Source organism: Mytilus californianus, unplaced genomic scaffold (genome assembly GCF_021869535.1).
Source record: "Mytilus californianus isolate M0D057914Y unplaced genomic scaffold, xbMytCali1.0.p SCAF_3, whole genome shotgun sequence".
NCBI classification, from domain to species: Eukaryota; Metazoa; Mollusca; class Bivalvia; order Mytilida; family Mytilidae; genus Mytilus; species Mytilus californianus.
Genome location: NW_026262679.1, coordinates 1,356,675 through 1,370,930, shown reverse-complemented (window position 1 = coordinate 1,370,930; position 14,256 = coordinate 1,356,675). Strand labels below are relative to the sequence as shown.

Here is a 14,256-nt window from a genome sequence, read left to right as displayed (position 1 = left end):
TTATATAATGTGTAATAGTACCCATGACAAACATTTTGAAAAGAAGGTTTTATTCTATAAGTTAATTTCTTAGAATTATGAAACCCTCTGTTTCAGATCAACAAACAAATACACATTCTAGCATCTATCTGCTTCAACCAAAGTTATGGACAATACAGAAAATGTATAGTAAAACAATCATCTATGAGCAGATGTGACATCAATTTGATTGACAATCAACCTAGTAAATAAACTAAACTGCCTAATTTACTTAGCACTACACACACTATCTATACCTGTGATTTTCAATAAAAAACTGGCTTGTAACAAGTTTTGTATGATTTTCTGTGTAGTTTTCTATGTGGTTGTTACATGACCTAAAGCATTTACAAAAGATTCATGTTATCAGTAAACAAACTCATCAACTTGTTGACCAAAACAATCCCAGTCTACTCACCTGTATAACTTTACATTATTATTCAAAAGCTTTCCCTATTATTCAATTGATCAAATAATGTATGGTCAAATATACTGCATTGGATGAATCAATCATACAAATCAGTAAAAAATGTAATGTGTGAAGTAGGTCAATCACATCTAATTCCAAACACAATGTGGCCTGAATAGTGAGTTAAACTGTTCTTTTGCTTTAATTATGCTGAACTACTTGCTAATTTTCATCTATTTGTCTGTTTTCTCCTGAATATGCCCAAAATATTTGAAAGTGAATATTAATTCAGTCATCTTTGCTAGCCAAGAGTTACGATCCAGAACCCTCCTCTCCCCTTCGACAGGTCAAGCCAGAATTTGCAATCTATGAGACAAGTGGCCAGATCGTAACCCTTGGCTAGCGAAGATGATATTAATAAAGCAACCATAAACCAACAAATCAGTCAATGTAAATCACCCGTTATTGCATGTGACAAAGGAATTCTGATTTTACTTTCATGCAAATCTGAATGGTCAAACTGACCTACCTAAGCACTGATCATAATGTATTCACTTACATTTCCCTTCAAGATGGTACCTAAGATACACCAGAACTGCAGCCCTTATTTGAACATTTGGATTCATTAGAATGTTTTGCAAAATCCCAGGATTTCAATAATATTTCTGATATAAAGGGTCTAATATGGGCCAATACTTTGAACATCTTAATACTATTTGAATTAAATGTTATAGAACATATTTTTTTTTCTTGTGGTTAAGATGTAACTATTGAGTTGTTTTAGTCATCAACAAGAATGTGTCCATAGTACACAGATGCCCCACTCGCACTATCATTTTCTATGTTCAGTGGACCGTCAAGTTGGAGTCAAAACTCTAATTTGGCATTAAAATTAAAAAGATCATATCATAGGGAACATGTGTACTAAGTTTCAAGTTGAAAGGACTTCTGACAACTTCATCAAAAACTACCTTGACCAAAAACTTTAACCTGAAGCAGGACAATTACGGACGAACGGATGGACGAGCAAACGGATGCACAGACCGAAAAACATAATGCCCCTCTACTATCATAGCTGGGGCATAAAAAATCTAAGGTAACAGAAAATCCATATGTTTCAGTAGTTTATATGCAATTTATTTGTCAGAATTAGTCAACTAAACAATTTATGATCACATAAATGCTGTTTTGCATTTTCAAAACCACTTTTTCCAATAAAATACCTTGGTATGGTCACAAGTACATTGCACTGCATAAGCTATTTAAAAAATTTGTTATTTTTACTGGTAAAATTACTCATTATTCATTTTCTGTTGAATTGACAAGATTTGAACTTGAAGGTCAAAGTCAGAGATTATATTGGATCTACACTGAACACATGTGGTACATTATACTAACAATATATGTCTAAAATTGATACAATGTATCTGTACAAAGTTTAAAATACCTTTAAATTAATCAATCAATCATAGAAAACAAGAATATTCATTACTGTTATTTGCTTTGGATTTTCAAAATGTTTTGTAAAACATGGCAGACAAGGGATAAATGCTTTCAATTTGTAACATGTTTTTAAACCAGTGTATCAATGTCTTGTAAAACTGGCAGACAAGAGACAAATGCTTTCAATTTGTAACATGTTTTTTAACCAGTGTATCAATGTTTTGTAAAACATGGCAGACAAGAGATAAATGCTTTCAATTTGTAACAATTGTTCTTTAACCAGTGTATCAATGTTTTGTAAAACTGGCAGACAAGGGATAAATGCTTTCAATTTGTAACAATTGTTCTTTAACCAGTGTATCAATGTTTTGTAAAACTGGCAGACAAGAGATAAATGCTGTCAATTTGTAACATGTTTTTTAACCAGTGTATCAATGTCTTGTAAAACTGGCAGACAAGAGATAAATGCTGTCAATTTGTAACAATTGTTCTTTAACCAGTGTATCAATGTTTTGTAAAACTGGCAGACAAGAGATAAATGATGTCAATTTGTAACAATTGTTCTTTAACCAGTGTATCATATGAGAGTTGCTATCAATGTAGAGATCATCCATTCAAGACAGAGATATCAAGTTTGTAAAACTGTCAACAACCATAAAATAAAAAAGTTGCTTTGAGTAATAGTTATTCCTTCAATTTTCTTGATCTTCTGACATGCAGACATTATCTGATGTTGAAGAAAATGACATATTGGCATTGCTAACTTTTCAAACACAATTAAACTTAACCTGAAGTAGAGCGAACCAATTGACATATACATCAAAGCATTATATGACTAGCATATCAATGCAGCCAAGCTATAAAAATACACATCTTTACACCAAAAGTAGAAGCCTAATCTAACTAATATGTTGTTCAAATAGAATAGAAATTTGTGTTTAGTAATACAAATGGATTAAACATGCATTATCACCTAAAATAGCAAGTTGTGCATGACCTGCTTTATTTAGATGACAGATATATACAACCCTTAAATGCATACTGATTGATCAGAATTTAATATTCTTATTTCAAATCGTTATAATGGTGTTTTAAATGTAAAATTTGAATTGGAAAAATAAAATGTGGACACAGAAGTATGTGATGCATGCCTCTGGAGCTTATTGGCAGGATGCTGCATGGAAACTTATAATTTACTACAGTATCATGAGTATGTTGATTTTAGCCCACAACATTCTAATCAAATAACTTGATTCTTAAACTTTAAACTGGCCAATTACCTCTTAGCTTTACTGTGGCTTGACAGTAAATATTACTGTTTTCTTTTTTTTTTTGTAGTCAAATACATTTTTTACAAAATTGCTGTTTGAAACATTAAACCAAACTGATCAATTGTTTATTCATCTGCTACTGAAATCCCAGCAAGTTTTTAACTAGAGGCTCTAAAGAGCCTGTGTGACACTCACCTAGGTATATGTGAATCTTCAACATTGTAGACTACTGTTTCCAGTTTCTCTCTATCTTATTTAGTTCTTGCCCAAAACACAATAGAGGGTAAATAAAAATCATCATTTAAGGGCAATTACTCCTATCTCCTCACTTTTCAACAGAATTTAACCTGTTTGTAGATCTTGTCTTGATGATTTTGTTATTCAAAGTTTCTATCTATCTTATATCGTTTTCAAGAAAATAGGCAAAAAATGCAATAATTGGTAAAAATCATCATTAAAGAACAATTCATTCAATAACCAGTGGACTGAAGAATTTGACCATTAGACTTATTTGTAGATCTTGTCTTGCTGATCACCTTTTGCTGTTTAAAGTTTCTACCTATCTATTGTAATTCTTAAGATTTGAGGCAAAATGGCAAAAATATTGGTAAAAATCGTCGTTAAAAGGTAATAACTCTAATAAAGAGTTGACTGACGATGTCCACTATTGACTTATTTGAAGATCTTGTATTGCTGATCAATTTTGCTGTTTAAATTTTCTCTCTATCTATTACAGTTTACAAGAAAATACGAAAAAAATTAAAAAAAAAGTAGTAAAATTCGTCATTTTGGGCAATAACTCCTATAAACAGTCATTTAACAGTTTTGACTGAAAAAGACAATAGGTAGAGCTCAACATTCTAAACATTTCTGTCCCTGTCAGATATACTATTTTTTATAGAGGTTTTCAAAATAATAAGTACAAATTTACATTTCGCCCCTATGTTCTATTTTTAGCCATGTCCGCCATCTTGGTTGACAGCCGGGGTCATCAGACACATTTTTTAAAACTAAATACCCCAATGATGATTGTGGCCATGTTTGGTTGAATTTGCCTTTGTAGTTTCAGAGGAGATGATCTTTGTAAAAGATAACAGAAACGGACGACAGCGACGATGGATGCCAAGTGATGGGAAAAGCTACCTGAGCTAAAAAGTCAATTGCTACTAAGTCATCTCCTGATCAAGATGAGAGAGAGAGTCACACTCCTTTTGTTAAATATTTTTTATTTTAAACTTCAACTGCTAACACAGATGAGTTTATGCTGTCTTCATTACATAGCAGTTAAATAAATTAATTTCCTAATTGATCAGTTTGATGGTAATTTGCTCAATTTCTATCTGGCAGCAAAGACAGGATGACAGGAATAATATCTGAGCCCAAAGAACAGGTGGATATGTGGTCAGTATGTGGTCATTTTAAGATCTATAGGTATGTTGCAATGTATGCCACTTATTCTTCTAGAGGTTTTATATCTGGGGTTGTCTCATCAGCATATATTCTCTTTTTCTTTTTTTCCCCAATGTGCGGTTCATGAAAATTATACCAAACTATACTTGCATACAATACAGACACTAACAAGACGTAAAAAAAGTGCGACTAAAACATCAAAGAAATTGAATGAAAAAGTTATCAAAATAATTATTTTATTAGATTTGAAATAAGTGAGAGAAAAAATTAATGTATTTATACGCATGCTTTGATATTAGACCATTATATTTTTTTGGAGTAAGTCAATTAAGAGATGTGAATTAATGTGAGATGATTAGATGAGATTAGGGATAATTTTACCTGTCTTTGCTATCAATATCTATCGATATTTTATTTGGCGACTTTGTTGATGAAGCACTCTTGACACAATTGTGATTATCTGCAGCCAAACTGTACCAGAAATAAATATTTTTTCTTGAAAATTGGGTTAAGAATACAGGGTATTAATAATGAAATTTTGGTTTGTTATAACACTGTAAAGTAACAGAAATTCTTTTCATCTTCAAAAATGCAATCTTTGTCTCTCTGTAAAATGTTGGTATCCCATGGCATGATGGTGTTAGGACTACTTAACAAAGTGTCAATACATCTGATGCACATTCCTCATCAGAAATACAATCTAAACACAAAATTGTACATTTAGTGATATTTAGAGAACAGTGAAAAAAAGAGGAGCAAAGTTAGTCATGTATTAGTGCTGACTTATAAAAGAAGAAAACTGACTTCAAAGATTCTGCTTTGAACAGATACAAGAAAGTATTACTGTAAATATGGAAATTTTCATGCAGGGGTTGTTTTTGCTTATTTTGCAATCACATTAAATATGCTTAAATATCACAAGCTAGAATGGCTTGTAAAAAGCAATGATATTGATGTGAAAGGCAAACTTATCGTTGATGTGCAAATTTCCCGACATGAAAACTTTTCAGATAAAAAAAAAAAGTAGGTCAATGAACTGTGTGAAATAAGGTCAGCGTGTGTGACATGTTAGACATTAAAATTTGTTGGTTGTGAAAATTTATCAAGCTTATCATTTATAAACAGATCCATCTGTCAAAATAAAAACAAAGTTCAGACTCAATAAAGGTACCACTGTTGCCAACAAAACATCATTCTAGAACAGAAACTGATAGATAACTCAGACTCACTCAATCATCTTTAGTGACAAAGTAGTAAACAGAAAGGTCCATTTGTTTTTACAAGAATGACAAATTTTGTAACATCTAATACCAAGCAGTTCAAATTTAAGAAACTGTTACAGAATATATATATTATAAAAAGTATAATATGAAGGAGGAATTTAAGATGAGTAGAAATATTTAATGGTATAAAAATCAACTTTATTCTGATCCTTAAATTGGCTGATTACACACACAACAAAGCAGTAAACTGACTGTAATTTATTACATGAAAAATCATATAATTTATTTACATTATATTTCATGATCTATTCAATGAAGTCAGCTTACAACTAAGAGTTAAATGCCAGAAGAGTCATCAAATTATATCTGACCGAACAATTTTCAATAGACAGCTGCCTTAAGCTAGATTAAAATTCACAACCAAACAAATTGGAATTTTTACAACTTAAGGTTGGGATACAGAGGTTATGGTTCTTACCTAGAATGCAGGCTGATCACACTGTAAAAACAAGTAGAAGTCTATAGGTTACAATCAACCATTAGATTGTATGGGCGCAGCCATTTTATGAGCATAACATGGTATTCAGAATTAAGAGTATGGCTAATCCTGATTGGTTGATATGTGCGCCCGTTATTTTTTGTTATTAGAGACTTCGTGCATTCTGCATTATACCAAAGGCCAAATAAATTATTTTCCTTAGCCCTAACGGTACTGAGATGTCTTTTAAACGCTAGGATGAGACACGTATTTTTAAGTGCAAAATTGATAGGCATGGGAGATAAGTACAAATTACGCTAAGGAAAGCAACGAGAACCTATATTTTTTGGACCAAAAAATGCTGTCCTAATAACTTTTCTTTAATTCTAGCAAGGTTTCGTTAAAAAAATCAACTTTCTAAAGTCTGTATCTCGAAAAAGGCTATCATTGTCGCCTTTGGGGAAATTAATTGTTTATTTCAATCTATACTAAACTGCTAAGGGATTTCTTTTAATGGCTTCTAACAAGTTTAAGAGAAAATAACTTCCTTAAGATTTAAAATGTATAAATTGTGCTTTTATAATTGGGTTATAGTAAAAACATTCTGTGATTCTCATTTCCAACAGCTTCTACAATTTGCCCTATTATTTCACTTTTTTGCTATTTTTATATTTACAGGAAACAATGTTTGTTTTCAACGTGGCATTACTGTAGTAGTTCATTTTTATACAGGGAGTAGTTCACCATTTATTTGTTCATTTTGAACTTTGAAACATTTCGCTTCAATATAGAAACTATGAAAAATATGAGTGCACATGATGAAATGTTTTCCCAGCTGAATTCATCTTTCAGAATAATGTTTCAGAATGAGGTCTAATGGAAAATTTAACATTGGTTGATGAACTAAGGTCAAAAGGTCAAAGTCAAATAACCCCTTTAAGATGAATATGAACACTTTACAATTATTCTATTTACCAAATAAATTTTAGTGGACCATTTACTAATATGAACTGATAAAATTGAATGAAGAATGGAACCTAATGTTGATCATAGAACAATGAAAATGAGGTCAAGGTTAGGTGATCCTATCAAAAAGCACAACTTAATAGAATTATAGACCAAAAATATCTGATCTATTATTTATAGTTTCTGATCTATAAAATTTTTAAGTTGATCAGAGGTCAATGTCTGATGACTCCTGTCAAACAATTAGTACACCTTGAACTTAAAATTTAGCCTAAATATAGTTAACCTAAAGTTCTAAGAATCAATAACACTTAACACTAGATCATCATACCATAAAAATGGTAAATTTTAGGATACACCTAACAGATGGACATGTGCAAAGATTTATAGTTGTTCATTTATTAATGACAGTATCCGAGAAACTGACCTTAGTGTAAAAAACTTAACTTTGATAACAAAACCATGAAAAGAGGCAATCCCCTTGAGACAGTCATGTACACTTTTCAATTCTGTAGACAAAATAGAGTTGACCTATTACTTAATGTAAATAAAAATATAGATCTAGTCACAAAAAACTATTGATGACTTAAGTGTCATTGAATCATAAGAACAAGCAACTCATGCCAGATTGAAACTATAGACCATAACCTAACTGTACTATAAAAATAAGATGTGGTATGATTGCCAATGAGACCACTGTATACAATATATAGATTCTTTAACTCTTCAATCTTCTGAAATATTAAGATTTTAAAAATTAATTGATATTGTCACCAAAGCAAGATTTAACTATTTATATGTCACAAATTCTGAGACAAATTGTTACAGGAGAGAGAAGTATTTACCTTTTAATAAAAAGAAGAAAAAGCTGGATTAGAATTTAAAAATAATGTTACAATGGTGTTGTATAGAGTAACTGTTTTAGAATAAGTTTATGAATAGTCAAATTCTATGGGAAAAGATAACTATAAAGGATGAGGATCAAGGATGACTGTTGAACACCCAGTCTAATGAAACAGATTTTACAAATTCTACAAAATTATATAACTTTGGTATTTTTTTAATCATGGGTGATTTTGCTCACAGAAATCTTTGAACATAGTTGCAAACTGACAGCAGCAGATTATCAATTATCAATGTTAATATTGGCAGAAAGTAATCTTCTAAACTAAGAGTTATTTCATCATTTCCTCATCCTATACTTAAATATGCATATACATAATATTTTAAGACAGAAGGGGAAAACCAAAGGACAAAAACAGATAAATCAAGTAAATTGAAAATAGGAAAAAAAAACAACAAGGCCACAGAAAAGAAGTACAACAGTATAATAAGGTGTGTTGGCAACAGAACAACAATGGAAGATATCAGTGATAAGACAAACATATGCAACAGATGTACTGACACTAGGAACTATGGGTAAATAACTACATATGGGCAATACTATAATACAGGCAATATTGTAATTATATATATAGGCAATACTGTAGTATAGGCACAATAATATATTAATATGGGTAAATATTGTTTGATGAGGAATTCAACAGGAAATTTTAATTTCTAATCTATGAATAGTTCAACTTCAATTCTATATATTTGCTTCCACATTAAAATAAATTAACCTAGAAAAACCCAATTTTTGCTAACATATATATCAGTACATGTAATCTGATACATCTGCATTGATTCCCCAACCTTTCTTGCCATGCTCTGGTTGCTTGAAGTTTAATCATTATTGAAGGAAATTGATGACAAAATTTTTATCTAAGGTTATCCGGGAAAGTTATTCTGTGATCTCATTTCTCAATAGTTAAAATAAACATACATATTAAATTGAGAACAGTTTCAGATGTTAAGCTAATTCTAAATACCTCAAGGATGATTTTGGCTGACTTTGGTTCCAGTGAGTCATTACCAATAGTTTCAGAGGAGACATTTTTGCCAAACTGAACAAACAACGGAACCAAGTGAGGAGAATGTAGTTGGTCACACAAAATCAATAATGTTATTTTCATTTATGACAACTTTTATAACAGTATAAACCAAGACCATCATCTTTGTGAACTTTACATCACAAATTGAACGATTCAACTTACTGGTGGTTTAATAGAACAACTAAGTCGTTGACAAGGGAGTCTTTTTTTTAATGCACAAACTTTTTATACCTCGCTTTATAACAAAGTTAAATGTAGGGAAAACCTTTTTTCTGGTAAGTATACCTTAATTGGTGAGCTTTGTTTCTATGTGCAGCCTCTAACATGTGTAATTCTTGTCCAGGTACAGCATGTCCTGTGATTGATCCTTTCCTGGCATGATGGGTAAATACTCTAATTGCCTAAAATATAAACATAGAGATTAAAATACAGGTTTAAATCATTATATAATCAGCAATTCCAGAGTTGGTACCAAATTCTCATTCAGTCATATGTATGGATCATAAAGGTGAAAATTGGATTGCCAAAACAAACAAAAAAGTTTCACAAATATCCTTTTTTTAAGTAAATTGGAAATTTAATGAATGTTGCAAAAGTATTTCATCTCATATTTGACTGTGCTATTAGGGACTATCTGAATGCCAAGGAAAATAAGCCTTCATTAGAAGATCACAAATAAAACTTTGCCTTTGATTTGCCATCAAATTAAAAACTTATCCTGATAATGCTACCTACAAATTTGTTTTAAATCCATTCAATTTATCAAAATATTTGTGTAAAACCTAAAATCAAAAGCCATTCAATAGGTATTAAGTCATTTTGATACTAGAAGTATTGGTTTAAGCTCAGTTGCTTGAGTTAAATTTCAAATGGTCCGCCATGGTAACCTGTAACTGGATATTATTTTTGGCCTTTGACAACATAACTATTGTCGCTCACCTTGGTCTATGTACAAATTCAACAAAGATCACTCTCCAACATTGTAGATGAGAATAGAATTCATGACGAAAATCTCTGCTTTGTTGATCGTCTGACAGTTTTGACGTGTACAAAGAATTTGTAGAGCTCAACATTCTCAATATTTATGCCTGTGTCAGATTTTCTCTATTTATAATGGTTTTCAAAATAATAGACGACTTGCATTTTACTCCTATGCTCTATTTTTAGCCATTTTCGGCCATCTTGGGTGGCAAGCCGGGTCATCAGACACATTTTTTAAACTAGATATCCCAATGATGATTGTGGCCAAGTTTGGTTAAATTTGGCCCAGTAGTTTCAGAGGAGAAGATTTTTGTAAAAGGTGACGACATCAATGGACGATGGACGCCAAGTGATGAGGAAAGCTCACTTGGCCCTGTGGGCCAGGTGAGCTAAAAAGACTGATACTAATTAACTAGTTATTCAGCAGCATTTAGATGAAATAACATCACCAAACTAAAGTTGTTAGACTAGTACTGTAAAATGACAAAATCGCAATAATAAATGCACGCAATAATTTCTGAATTTACAGTATCTGAGGATGGAAATAGAGGTAAATCTACTGTTGTCCTTGGAGGGTGTTCATTTACCTTCTTCAGCTTTTAACTGAAGAAGCTAGAGCAATTATACTTGCTGTTTTAGCCAAAGACAAATTCGTTATTTATAAAAATAAGATGTAAAATGATTGGCAATGAGGCAATCTTATAGGTCTATCAATGACTAAATGATGTAGAAGTTAGCAACTATAGGTCAACTACAGCCTTTAACAATGAGCAAAACCTATACCACACAGCAAGCTATAAAAGGCCCCAATATGACAAATGAAAAACTATTTAAATCAGAAAAGTAAAAGCCTAATTTGCTATACAGCAACAAACAACAACCACTGAATAACAGGCACATACAGAATGTGGTGGGGTTAAACATGTTTTCAGGCTTCTAACCCTGTACCTCCTAAAACAGCAAACATAAGGACAAACTATAAAAACAGTTGAAGGCTTGACTTATCAGACTGATACAATTGCTCACATTTTTATCCTGTCTTCAGGCAATTGAAGAATTCAAAAATGAAAAGACCATTAATACTAAAAATTATTTGATGTTCTTCGTAATTTTGATATCCTTAATAGAAATAAATTTTCAACAGTTGCTAAGTAATGTTGGAATCTATGGAAACACAATTGTAGTCTAGTAATTCATTTTCGACTAAAGTTAATTTTAAAAGTTTGATATCTTCAATGTATAAGATAGGTTTAAAATCTTTAAGGAAACCCAGGTGTATTGTTTTGTTTAAGTAACATGTAATAATTTACTAACATTAAAATGACATTGATATAATACTCTGATGACCCTGTTTTATTGAGAACACTGGGTCTCATCTTGTAAAGATTTCAGATTTAATCTTATTATAACCTTTAATAGCATTGAGCAATTTTATAGTTCAAATTTTAGTTCAAATTTTAAAAGTCTGATATATAATATATATATATATATATATATGCATAGCAAAAGGTTGAAAAAGTAAATTTTAAATTTGATTATTCATGGGGAATACATCTGAAAATAAAAAAGACTATTTTCTCATGGTATCATTTGAGCTGCATCGGACAAAAATAGACCTTATGCAAGTGCATGTTTACATGTACATGTGTAAGACTTCGATTGATTTTTAAACATACAAATACGCAATAAAAGATGAATTTTTGTCTGTTTTGTAGGGTTCTTATATCAACTCAATTTTCAAACAGTTACAGACTTTGCACAGAGATTTTTTCAACTCGAAATAGGTTAACAGATGTATTGATATTCATTTGCATAAGGTCGATTTCTTTTCGACACAGCTCATTTATAAATCAAGGACCATACCCCATGTGAAGAAAAAACACAAACCATTGAAATAGGCAGCAGTTTTTTCAATAGCAATATCTTTCTGATTTCTACATGCATAAAACTTTCAGCCAGTTTTTATGGTCATTGGTGATTTTATTAACTGGGGAAACTGATGTAATTGGTTAAATGAAAAATATTGATTGATCAAATAAAAAGAATGTAATGTGCCCTTCCATATTTATAAATATCCAGGAAAAAAGACTTGAACCCCTGAGAACGGTGAAAGACTCTAGTGGTCTTTGTAAAAAGCTCAAATAATGTGTGAACCAATCATAATTATAGATGATACAAGTCAAATGACTTCAATGCCTTCAAATGAACTAAACGTCATTTTCCTGAAATGTGAACAATATTGAAGCATTGTAATAATAATGTAGCTGTAATAATCAGCCATTTCTCAGATCAAGTTTGAAAATAAGACTCTCAGATGTAGAAACTATAGTACTTTATTTTATTATCTCGATGCTTAAAAAATTGCAAGTTAAATTTTGATCCTTGTTTTCAGACAAATTATAGTACAAATCTTAACTTACTTATTTGATTAAGTATTAAAATTTGCAGTTTTTATGGACCACAGAATTCACATGTGCATATTGATAATATTGTTATAATGATCCTTAAAGTTTATAAGCAAGTACTATTACAATTTGTTATGATCATTTTTTGTTTACAGAACTTACTGGTTTATCTCCAGTTTCATCAGACACAGAAGCTCCTTTACAGCATTTATGACACCACCACCCACTATCTTGAGCATATGAATGCAACACAAACAATGGCATGAAAGCTATTGTTACCCAAGCTTCCCACCATTCAATCTCTCCTGGAGATATAACTTGAACAACAAGTAACATCCAAACATAGGCAAATACAGAATAAAATGTTGTCGTTAAAAACACTCCAAACTCCTTAATAAATTTGACATCAGGTGAAGAAACACTAACAACACATATTGAAGTTATGACAAATAAGTTAAAAGCAGCACTTCCTATAATAGTAAATGTGCCTAGAGAATCTCCCTGGTCTTCTCCCAACACTAGAACCTGCTCTATAACGGCCAAGAGAATTTCTGGAGCACTGCTACCAAGAGCCATCAATGTCAAGTTAGCCACAGTTTCATTCCATACTAATACTTCTATAGTGACAACTTTGTCAGGGTTCTCTGGGTCAACTCTTTTAATAGTTCTTTTCTTGCTTGTCATCACTTCAATACTATTCATAAATATATCTGAGGCAACAGCAACCCCAAGAAAGAGATAAAGCAAAGCAAGGAGATAGAGAAATCCACGAACTCCTTCATGCCAAAGGTTTTCAGCTGGTAGCAATATGAATCCTTCACACCTTTTGGAGGTATTACTGTCTAAATATTCCACAACATATCCTTTATGATAATTGGATTGATATTCAAACACCATTTTGGTTGGTATTAGTATTCCCAAGACCAGGTCCTCAAAGTTATATATTCCAACGAATGGATAGAAAAGACGTCCTAATATATCACATTGTTCCAAATAACTTGACAAATGTGCTCCACTTGTCTGTATTAAAAACTGACCCGTTTCAAATTTGAGCCACCAAACCATGTAACTATTGTCATCATATCAATATTATTTGTTCACCTTTAATACTATTTGCTAAACCTGTATGAATTAAACCACTGATACATTAACGTATCTGCATTTAATTACTGTTTTTAAACAGAAGCATTGTTTCTAAGGTGCTATGTCTGTGCTCTTATCTTTATATTAAACCTTCCAACAGGAATCCGTCATGCAGCACATGCTATGATTGGACTAATAGGGGTAATGATCATACCTTTAGTTAGATTTTCTTTTTACCTGATTAGTAAATCATATAAAAGGCATTGAAACTTGCTTTTATGAAGAATATAATTGATGGTAGAATCATGAAAACAGAGTATTGAACTTAAATAAAACAAGATTTATTTTCTGTTGTTGAAGATTGTCATACAAATTGAAATATTCAATTCATCTGATGATTATAGGTGAATATCATAACAATTTGACAATAGAATTAATAGGATCATATAGAATATGATCAGTTATACCTATGTACAAAATACACTCCATACAACAAATTCAAGGTGGTTCTATTAACTGGAGGCTCCAAACAGCCTGTATTGCTCACATGGATCTATGAACATTATCAACAACTCTCCAACCCTATCTAAACCTTTTCAGACCTGAAAGTTCAGAAGCAATTTATAAAAGGACCC

The 14,256-nt window shown here is 31.4% G+C and overlaps 1 protein-coding gene across 6 annotated transcripts in view; it reads right to left on the bottom strand.

Moving 5' to 3' along the window:
- The window catches only part of LOC127733801 (uncharacterized), a 120,908-nt gene that overhangs the window by 55,452 nt on the left and 51,200 nt on the right, over nt 1-14,256 (bottom strand). For 2 of the 6 annotated variants that reach the window (XM_052243119.1, XM_052243121.1), the window contains exons 3-4: nt 9,438-9,553; nt 4,933-5,022 (exon numbers count right to left, since the gene is read on the bottom strand). In XM_052243119.1, the coding sequence (XP_052099079.1) occupies nt 4,933-5,022; nt 9,438-9,553 (206 nt within the window). Of the gene's footprint in view, nt 1-4,932; nt 5,023-9,437; nt 9,554-12,700; nt 13,754-14,256 lie in introns of those variants that run through there. The other 4 variants (XM_052243116.1, XM_052243115.1, XM_052243117.1 and 1 more) reach the window with 4 other exon arrangements.